At 56.4% G+C, this 10,196-nt stretch overlaps 1 protein-coding gene across 1 annotated transcript; it reads left to right on the top strand.

Annotated features, from left to right (window-relative positions):
* Positions 1-1,361: 1,361 nt before the first annotated feature.
* Positions 1,362-9,522, top strand: LOC104538159 (G1/S-specific cyclin-D3-like; the record flags this gene model as incomplete). The annotated part of the gene is made up of 3 exons (XM_010181258.1): positions 1,362-1,574; positions 8,657-8,816; positions 9,380-9,522. Coding segments are annotated over exons 1-3 (474 nt in total), but the record flags the coding sequence as incomplete, so codon positions are not given.
* Between the last annotated feature and the right edge of the window lie 674 nt (positions 9,523-10,196).

Below are 10,196 nucleotides of genomic sequence, written 5' to 3'. Positions count from 1 at the left end.
GTGAGTGCCCCATGCAGGAGGAGCAGACCCCTCCGGACCCACAGCCTGTGCTCACCCCATCCTGCTGCTCTTGGTCCCCGTGTTTGCACCCTGCTCCCCAAAACTGGGCAGGGAGCTCGGCTGTGCACCCGGCAGGCAGATACCTACATTTCCTGAATGGGGCTGAAAATGCCCAGTTAAAGAGGGGAAATAATAGCATTGCCATTTACTTCCCTAAATTGAAAGTGAATGCGATTCTCTGCGGGATACAGTTCAGTGGGGGAAATCTCCTGGGCCTCTTCATGAGATGATCAGAGTGAAGGGTCTCAATAGAAAGAGAGAAAACAGCTTTGCAAAGGACAAATGACGCTGGGATCGAGCCTGCCTGCTCTCCGCCCTGGCCGCTGTTGCAAGAAGCTGTCTGCTTCTGTCAAAAGAAATAATGAACCTCTTGCTTTTTAAAGTTTGGGGTTTTTTTTCCCTGCTATTATTGTTCTGTTTCTGCAATTCCCTTTCGGAGAGGGGTAGTCAGAGAAATGCTGCACTGGAGCCCGTTGTGTGAAGCCCTGGAGGCAGTCAAGGAGTGGATGGCACTTGGCAGTGGTGACCGTGCGTGTCGTGTCCCCGGCGCTGTGACGGTGCAGGGGGAGGCAGTCGCTGTTGGAAGGAGAACGGTGCTGGTTGCTGCTGTGCGAGGAGAAACCTCAATATTTTTATGGTTGCGTTGAAAGAAGGAAGTTAAACACGACCAGTGTTTTGATACTGGGTGAGAGATAAGAGCAGATGACTGAAATTCAGAGCTCCTGGGGTCTGTTCGTGGCCGTGGTGCAAGTGTGGCTGAGGGAGGAGGAAGAACTTGGGGCTCAGCCACTGAGTGGGGCTCTGCCAATGCTGCTGCTTGTGTCTCTGGACGGTTCAGGTGGAATTGCCAGGAGTGGCTGTGGATCCCACCCTATTCAGTCTCCAGCTGCAGAGATGCTGGAATTGCTCATTTTATCCAGAGGTTCCCAGTCCCTGCAGAGCAGAAGATGGCTCCTTTGCTGTCCTACGGCTGGCTGGGGACATCCCCAACAGGGGACACTAAAAAGGGCCAAATAAAGCCATTTTCATCTTATTTTTGCACTCTTTCTAGCTGCAGACAAGTTCTGCAGCTTTCCACAGGAAGGTGAAGCCTTCATGCATTGGTCAGACTTGTTGCTGGTGCGATCCCACCAAAGCCCTGGGCTTGACACCTGTAGCACCGAGGTGTCTTCAAAGCCCTGCACATGAGTGTGAAGCACCACCATGACCAGAAACTTTGAAGCTGCGGTGCAGGCAGGATCTGGGGTGTCCTCTGCTGATTGAAACGTCCTTTTATTTCTCTAATCGGGTTTTGTCAGGTGTGCGAGGAGCAGAAGTGTGAGGAGGAGGTCTTCCCCCTGGCCATGAATTACGTGGATCGCTACCTGTCGTCGGTCCGCGTGCGGAAGAATCACCTGCAGCTTCTGGGAGCCGTCTGCATGCTCCTGGCGTCCAAACTGCGAGAAACCCTGCCCCTGACCGTGGAGAAACTCTGCATTTACACGGACAACTCCATCACGCCTCAGCAGCTCCTGGTAACCACCCCTGTCTCCCGGAGCCCTCCGCCTCCTCCCCAGCTCTTATCTCCTGCATCCTGCTACTTGGCAGCATACCTGCCTCTGTGTCTCCTCCTCTTTCTCCCATTTCTTCACCTTCCTCTGCATTCCCCAACCAACCTGCTCACCTCTTTGCCCTCATGGCAGTGATGTCTGTGGGTGGAGCCCTTTCCATCCTGGGCAGACACTCGCTCCCTGCTGTGGGAAGCAGCTTTGTCACCTCCAGGTTATAGAGAAAGTTCCTTGTGCCGTAAGCACTTAGTGCCGGCGTGGAGCTGCGATGCTGAGCTCGCTCCCAGGTTGCTGCTTTGCTCGGAGAACAGAGGCTCCCGTCTGCATCGTGGGGGCTGCTGCTGTGGGGTGCAGCTCTGACTTGCCCCTGTGTAGACGGGGCATGATGTGGGAGAAGCATTTCCACACCAGCAGGAAAAGTGAAGCTCTAAGTGGAGAGTTAACCAGCAAAACGGGTGGGAGCTCTGCTGACCTGGGATCCAGCTGGCACGGCTGTACTGTTGGGGTGATGGAAATGAGCAGGGTCCTGCCCAGGTCCTGCTCCGTGCCCTTGGGTCACAGCGGAGCTACTTTGCCTCTCCCATCATGAACTCAAACAGGAGCTGTGTAGGCTTTGAAAGGCAAAAGCATTTTCACGTCTGATAAGTGTTCAAAGCAAAGATCCAAACCTCGTGAGTTCAGCTTTGCCAATGGGGGAGGAAACTGGAGAACCCCTTTTTGTGAGGGGCTTCCGTGCTGGTAGATCAGAGCCCTCGGGAGGAAACGGCCACCTCACTTCGAGTAACAAACATCCCTGGAGACGGTTTGCCTACGATAATTTCTCAGGGTTAGTCATCCCCTTATTAAATACCTATTTTTTGTTGGGCTGGGGTGGGTGTGATGATCTGAGTGTGATTTGTCCCCAGGGTGGGGAGTGAACCCACAAAACTTTCAGGTGTGAATCGGAAGGCGGTTCTGGTAACTGGGGAACTCTGCTGTGAGCGTGGTTTTTCCAAGTGCCAGTGAAGGCTGGGGAAAATCCCCTCACCTCCATACCTCTCTCCCCGTAGTCGTTTGTGGGTGGTTGTTGCCTTAAGCAGGGCTCACAGTAACGCTCCACATACTTTTTTCCATGAATAGCGGCGAGGGATGGGAATGCACAGAGGAAACGCAAGTGCTTGGTGCTTCTCTGGATGCTGAGCTGTGGTCACGCTGCGGGGCTGCCACAGAAGCTGTGTGTGCAAAGGCTTTCTGCTGCTTTGCCAGTGAGGCTTCGTTCCTGAGAGCACCTTGTCCCTCTGATCCAGGCTTTACAGGGAGCGCTGCTGTCATCCCGGCAGGCCGGGGAAGATCAACACAGCGCATCTCCCATGGATCCCAGTTGATTTAAATCTGACTGATTTGGTGGTGCATTCTCGATGAGGATTTGCTTTTTTCGGTTCAATCTTGAGCTTTGTTTGTCGCGGGCTCCCTCAGGAGCAGAGCAGTTGGGAGCTGAGCAGGTGGGCAGAGCACGTGCGCCATCCCTGGAGGCTTTTCCTCCCTCTCGCACTCAAGCACCAATGCCTCCTCACTCAGAGTCTTTTCTATTTCTTCCCCCAGAGGTTTGTCAGCAGTAAGCTGTGGCTGAGCCGTGCCGCAGTGCTCATCTTCCCTTCTCCCCTCTCCTGGCAGCGTTGGGGTGGAGATGGAGGAGGGCAGCGCTGCCTGTGCCTGTGCAGGTTTGGGTGCTGGAGTTCTGCTCCCTGCACGTTTTCCCCAGGATGCTGGGTTGCTCTCAGCGCAGCAGGAGGCACAGCCGGATGATTGGCGTGGAGCTGTGTCATCCCTGTGCTCCAGAGTCAACGTGCAGCTGAGGTGAACAAGAGCGGCTTCATTTTGGGGGTGAAAAGCCCTTTCTTGGGATAGCCAGTTCAGGCAAGTAGGGTCCCTTTTCTCTTTCCCAAGGCCATAGCAGTCGCAGTGCATGGGTTTATTCCTGCTTAAGGAGAGGTGCTGAGGCACTTGCAGATGCCTGGGCAGGAGATGCTCCATAGCCCATGGTCTGGTCATGTTTTTCCCTGCCCACCACAAGGCTTTGGTAGGTGTTTAACCCTGTTTGGAGCAGACACTGCTCCAGTCTCCCCTTGCTCTGCGCTGTAGAGAGGGAGTGGAGGTAACATCTGAAGAGATCTGAAGAGATGTGAAGGATTTGTCTTTGCTTTGGGACCTGACAAGAGTTAATGCCCTGATTACAAAACCAGGGCGAGCTGCTGTTTTCCTCCTCTGTGCTAATCGCGGTGATGTTCTCTTTCACAATCTTGCAGCGGCAGAGGGTGGGGAGGGGAAGGGGAGCTTCTTCATCAGGGTTTGGACAATGGTGCATCCTGGCCTCTCCTCGTGGATCGGTGCCATTTCAGCTTCCAGCGTGGGTCCCCCGGCCTTTCGGAGGAAGCTGCCTCGCTTTCCGAGTGGGTTCGCTTCCTTCTGGGATGCTTGGCACCAGCTCAGCAGTTTAGAAAGGACACGTTTGAAACACAATCTTGATGAAGTTATTCTAGGGAGAAGGAAATGATGCAACGGGGGACTTGTCCATTTGGAGGAAGTTGGATTTCCGTCAAGGGCGTTATCTAACCTACCTTTCTTTTTATTTTCTTTTAAATAAAGGCTTTTCTGGCCTGTGCAAGAGGGTGTTGAGCTGCTTGAAGGTTGGGGAGAGCAGTTGTAGGCCACCTTCATCGGCCTGGTTTGCTCCCACTGAGATCTTTGACCTGAGCTCAGTGCTGCAAAGTGCCAGGTATTTCCTTGCAAAGACCTGGACCAGGATCAAGCCACTGGGCAGGTGATGGAGGGAGCAGCAGCGACAGCAGGCAGTAAGGAGTGAAAATAAGAGCAAGAGGTAACAGCTGAGTGGGAAGGGATGCTCACTTGTGATAGCATTGATTTCCAGAGGACATGCTTGTGTTTTACTGCTTTGCCTTCTGCTGCCTTCATGGGTGTGGGAGATGCGACCGTTTCTGCATCTGAAGTTGACCCTTTTACCCTTGACATCCACACTTGAGCTCCGCGCAGGGGATGGAAACAAACGTTTGCCCCAGGTTTCCTCTTTGCAAATGGACTTTTTTGGCCGCTCATTTCTGTAGCTGTGTCTCAGCTGCTGGGCAGGGGGTGGCCAGCACCAGCAGCAGCACCAGCAGCAGCTCTTTTCACCCTTTTTGAGTCAGCTCCCCAGCACAACGGGGTGCAGCCCGCGCTGGCTTCGCTGGCGTCTCCTCAGGTCTGTGACAATGTGAAATGGGACTGCATCGACTCGAGTGACAAAATCGAGCGCAACTTCCTTTTCTCCTGCAGCCAGGGCTGCTCTGCTCCCTGTGCAGCCTCTCGGATGGGTTCACACAGGCTCCTCGCAGGCACAGCGGGTGTGTGGGTGTTGCTGAGGGTAGAGCTCGATGTGCAGAGTGACTGTCGCTGCATGAAGAGGAGAAGCTGGTGCCGCTGTCACATCCCAGACCGAGCTTGCAGAGCTGTAAACCGAGTGAAACAGCAGAGCTGGAGACGTGGCTCTGTCTCGGTGAGAGGATGCAGAGGCAGCAACCAGGGGCTTGGGGCTGTTTTGCTGCACCAGGGCTGTGCTCTGAGATCACCTTGGCAGAGCAGGGGAAGCAATGGGAAATGGTCCTGCTTTCCTTCCTTCTTTTTTCTAATTTAGTTTCTTGTGGGATGCAGCCAGGAGAGATCAAGGGAGCGAGCGTGCAGAGGGGAAGCTGTGCAGTTTCCACCCCTAGGGATGCTGGCCAAGTGCAGGGAGCTCTGCCCTGGGGGATCTTGCAGAAGGGGGGACCTGCTGCATCTCCAGCCTTGGGATGCTCGGTGGGCAGCGCTGGCAGCTTGAGAACGGGCTCTGCAGGCTGGAGAAACAAAGGCACATTTTCCACTTTCTTCCCTTCTTTCATGAGCCGGGCAGAGACCGATTCAATTCGGTGCAAAACAAAACGCCAGGAAAAGGATGTTTGCCGCACTGAGCGGTGCTGCTGTCGCAGACCTGCTTGCCTATCTCCTGCAGCCTTTTGTTCTGCTTCTTCCACAGATAAAGTGATTCAGAGGCTCTGACACGCTGCTCCGAGAGCGGGAAGTCCCCAGGGTGAGCAGGAGAGGAGCGAGGAGCGGGGCGGTTTGGCAGGAGAGACGCTTCCCTGAGCTAAATCCTGTGAGCTGGTGACAGTCCCTGGCGCCTGGCGCCTTCAGCTGGCATCTCGAGCGCCGGCTGGGCCCCGGGATCAGCCCCTTTGTAACAAGGAGGTTTTTGAGGAGACGCTGAACCTGTGTGCTCGCTGGGAAAGAGCTGCTTTTGTGCATTGCAACCGCACAGGCGGTTGTCCCGGCTCAGCTCTGGTGTGCCAGCAGCCACCTTGTCCCAGGTGAGGTCTCGTGGCTGAGCTGGATGTTTTCCTTAGGACAAAACGTGTCCCAGCAGGGACGGGCGCTGTGCCACACCAGTGCGGATACCCTGTGCCTCTGGTGACTCCAGTAGCTGCTTGCAGCGCTGGGAGGACAGGCACGGGAGCAGGAGCCAGGATGGTGCTGGGCTGGGGTCCCCTCTGTGCTCAGGAGCTCCCCTCTCCCTGCAGGGACCCCTTTGGGGTTTGCTTGGCGAGCAGCACTCTCCAGGTCCTCCTCTCAACCTTCTCCTTGGGTTTGCTCCTGCTCGTGTGGAGAAATCAGCCTGGAGCTGCCTCAGCCTCTCACCAATGACTGCCCAAGGTGCCAGCAGGCTCTTATGCCCCTTCCCAAAAAAGCGGGCTCATGCACGAGCAAGCAGACGACTTTCCCAGCCCTTGGTGGGTTCCAAGTGGGACAACGCCGAGCTCTCCATCTCCAGCGGCTCTTTCCTGCATCACCTCGCTGTGTTGCTGCAGTTTAACCAGCGCTACCTGGTTTTAATTCTGCTGCCCAAGCTACCCAGTGCTAAGTTTCTTCTTGCTTTTATCCTGGGAATTTGGCTTAAAACCACAGCAAGCCTGGCCGGCTGGCCATCCATATGGGAGAGCAGTGAGCGCGCCCGAGCAAAGCGGTGTCTTCTGGTTGGAGAAGCGCGGGCTGTGAGATGCAAACGGCGCTTTTGGCCTCGTGGGGGATTTGGAGCAGGTTGAGCAATGCTGCTCATTTGAGCAACTCAAAACTGGTATTGTTGTGTAAGGGGAAAGGGTGGCTTGAAAAGAAACAAGAGAAAAAAGAGAGAGAGAAAATGAAGATCTGCCCGTATGAAAAATCTCACTTCTTCAGATCCATCTGCTGTGGCAGCCCTTGGGCACGGCTGTGGGCAGTGCTGACCTTGTCATCCTAAACTGCTTGGAAACAGGACAGGGTAGGACCAGGTCCTGAAAGGGAGATATCCCATACAAACCCCAGTTCAGCCCAGTCCTTCCAGACCTGGAGCTTCAGCTCCTGCGGGCGCTTTCCTTTCCCATCGCATTTGCAGGGCCACTGTCAGCCCTGCTCGTGGGAGAAGGGACGTGGAGGTGTCTTCTGTGGCCTTCCTGGTGTACCTGGATCCTGTTGCCCAAACCAGATTCGCTGTTGATCCAAAGGATGAGAGAAATTTGGGTCCAGAGATCTTCACTGTGGCTTGGGATGTGGGGGAACTGGGAGCAGCAGAGGCTTGGGTTGGGTGTGGGCTGCCCATGACGTTGCTGCTGGGATGGGAAGGGAAATGATCCAGGAAAGACGCTGCTCTCCCCTCTCCTGGGACTGCTCCGTCAGAGGCACGGCCATACCCAGAGCTGACATCAAACCCACCCAGCCCAGCGAGACCAGTACGTGTGTGGCCTCCCAGTTTGCTTGAACTGCTTCAGCTGCGTCACGTAGACCCTGGCATTGACTGCAGTGCAGGGGTCCCAGATTCTGTGCTAAGACTTCAATTGCAGGGCTCTTGTTGTTTATACCTTGCTGGATGGGTGCTTTGGTGCCAAACTTCTTCAGGACGTGCTGGGTGATGGCTCTCCAAGTGATTTCCCTGTGGCTGCTCTGCTTTCCCTGTTGGTGCTGGGGCTGGAGGAGCCTGCGAGAGGCTGAGCAGATGAGAGGAGCAGCCCAGGCTCCAGCCAAAACCCATGGAGGGCACCCGGCCCTACCACCATCTGCTCCCCAGCTCGCAGACTGTGCAGAGATGGCTCATGGAAGATGCTCCCAAAATCCCTGTTGGATGCTCAGAGAGCACCACAACACGGGACAGAGACATCGGCAGCGCCTGGAGTGGACTGGGCAGCAGCAGGGAGCTGCAGTTTGTGTGTCAGGAGGAGAGGTGGGCGCTGCGGGGGTGTTCAGTGCCTGGTCCCCTGCAGAAGCTGCTGGGGATGCTGTGGCTGGAGGCTCTTGGCAGTGGAGAGGTGTGGTGAGGAGGGGAGGCTTTGCCAATGCACCCGTGCCCAGCCTGGGACTTCTTAGGGCTGCGTGCCCAGCGTTTGTTGGGCTGGAGCCCTCAGCACCTACTCAGAGCCCTTGAGCTCTTCAGGGATTGCAGATCTCATAGTGGAGCTCTGAAAGCTCAGCCGATTCCCCACCTTCCCTTGCCTCTGTGTGTTGTGCAGAGCAGCTTTTGCCTCCTGTGGTTCAGTGGTCACTGCAGGAGGAGGTCAGAGCACTGGCCGGCTCCGAGAGGCACACGCAGCTGAGTTTCTCTGTCCCCTGTGCTGTGGTGGTGGTAGCCCCAAGCTGGACATCAGCATCTCCTTTTGGGAGTGGAGAAGGGCTCTGGAAGCTGCTCCTTGCTCTGGTTTTTCCTCTCTGGGCTGTTGCAGCAACCTTGCGATACCGAGGAGTGCTGAAGGCCGATCCGAGTGCACGCTGGAAAGAAGAAACCAGATTTATCGCCTCCTCTCCTGATCTTTCCTCCAGGCTTTGCCACAGCTCAAGGCTGGATCTGTGCCGTGGTGGCAGAGCAGGGACGTTCCCTCTTTTCTTCCCTGTCTCGTGGACTGTTACGGTTTTATTGGCCCTTCCCCGGCCTTATCTGCCCTTGAATCTGGTGAGTGTTTCTGCCTGGCCTGGCCCAGCTGAGTGTCTGTCTGTCTGTCTGTCTGTCTGCCCCACAGGCCTGGGAGATTCTAGTCCTGGAGCAGCTGAAGTGGGACCTGGTGTCGGTGATCGCGAACGATTTCTTGGCTCACATCCTCCACCGCCTCCCGCTGCCCAAGGACAAGATGGAGCTGGTGAAGAAACACGCGCAGACCTTCATCGCCCTGTGCGCCACGGGTGGGTGCCTGCAACCCCCGCAGCCCCCCAGCAGGGCACTGGGCAGGGTGGCTGGGCTGGAAAACCTGGGGCTGGTCACCAATGCCCCAACTTTGAGGAGCTGGTGCCTGCCTTCGTTTGAATTGGGGTGTTTTGCTGCTCTGTGCTGTGTTTTCTATCCCTGACAAAGTGGGTTCATGCTTCTGGGGGCTCTTAGGGGGTGCCTGAAGGATGCCAGGAAAGAGGGAAGCTGCTGTGCCACCCCCTTGCTGCACAGGGTGCGACTGTGGGAGGGCACCCAGGGTCAGGGTGGGCTGAATCTGAGCTTTTATCAGCCTTGCTCCAAGTCACTGGAGCAACCTCATGTTCAGGGCTGCTTCTGGTGAGACAGACCCAGAGAAACAGCGTCATGAAGCTTGCTGCTCAGCCTGTTTCCCATTACCCCCATTTCTCTCTGCTAAGCTGGAGAGACCCCTCTTGCCTGGTCCTCTCTGGTTTTCCAGGCAAATTGCAGTCCCAAGAACCTCCTTGCTAACGGTGGCTTCCTCTTCTTTTTGCCCCCTGTGTCCCTGTCCTGGCTCTAGACCACACCTTCACCCTGTACCCCCCCTCCATGATCGCGACGGGCAGCATCGGAGCGGCGATCCACGGCCTGACCATCTCGGTGGACGACTTCAGCGGCGAGGCCATCACCGAGCTGCTGGCCAGCATCACCGGCACCGAGGTGGTGAGTGTTTTTTGGGGAGGGGGGGAGAAAAGCAAAGCGGTTTTGCTGCTGGATCTGGTGGAAGCCCTTCCTCTTTCTGAAGCTCACTCATGTTTGTGATGATGCTGAGCTTGGTTTGAGGAGTGCCCGGAGATGAGCGGGCACCTCCAAACACGGCGCCTTGGGCAGCCCCGTGGCTGCAGTTGGCTCCTGGCCACCGAGCGCTGCCGGAGCAGAGCAGGGCGAGCTGGGAGCCTTTGTGGAGCAGCACAAAGGGGAGCGTCTGTTCCCCACGCAGGCAGGTGCTGGGGGATCGGGTTGAGGTGGGACGGGACAGGGGGAGACGCCGGGCTCGCATCTGCCAACCCCCGCGGTGTCTGGTTGCAGGGACCCAGAGCAGGGTGGGGAAGGGGTCGGGGGCACAAAGTGTTTGGGATGTTGGCACAGCAGCTTTGCTGGGGACATGGGGCTGTGGGGGGCGTCTGCCTGCCCCTCCGCTGCCCTTTGGATGGGGAAGAGGTCCGCTGCCCTGTGGATGGGAAAGAGGGACCCTGTCGGGCTCCCCATTTCCATCCCGCTGCAGTGAAGCAGTCGGGAGCCTTTCTGCTGCCAGGGGCCCCTTTTGATCTTTTCTTCTGCCCGGGTGTGGGGTTGGTTTCAGTCCCCTGACAGCAGCACCGGGAATTGGGAGAGCA

Source organism: Mesitornis unicolor, unplaced genomic scaffold, assembly GCF_000695765.1.
Source record: "Mesitornis unicolor isolate BGI_N332 unplaced genomic scaffold, ASM69576v1 scaffold17420, whole genome shotgun sequence".
Taxonomy (NCBI): domain Eukaryota; kingdom Metazoa; phylum Chordata; class Aves; order Mesitornithiformes; family Mesitornithidae; genus Mesitornis; species Mesitornis unicolor.
Note: the sequence above shows the minus strand (reverse complement) of the source record. Positions and strands in the feature narration are given on the sequence as shown.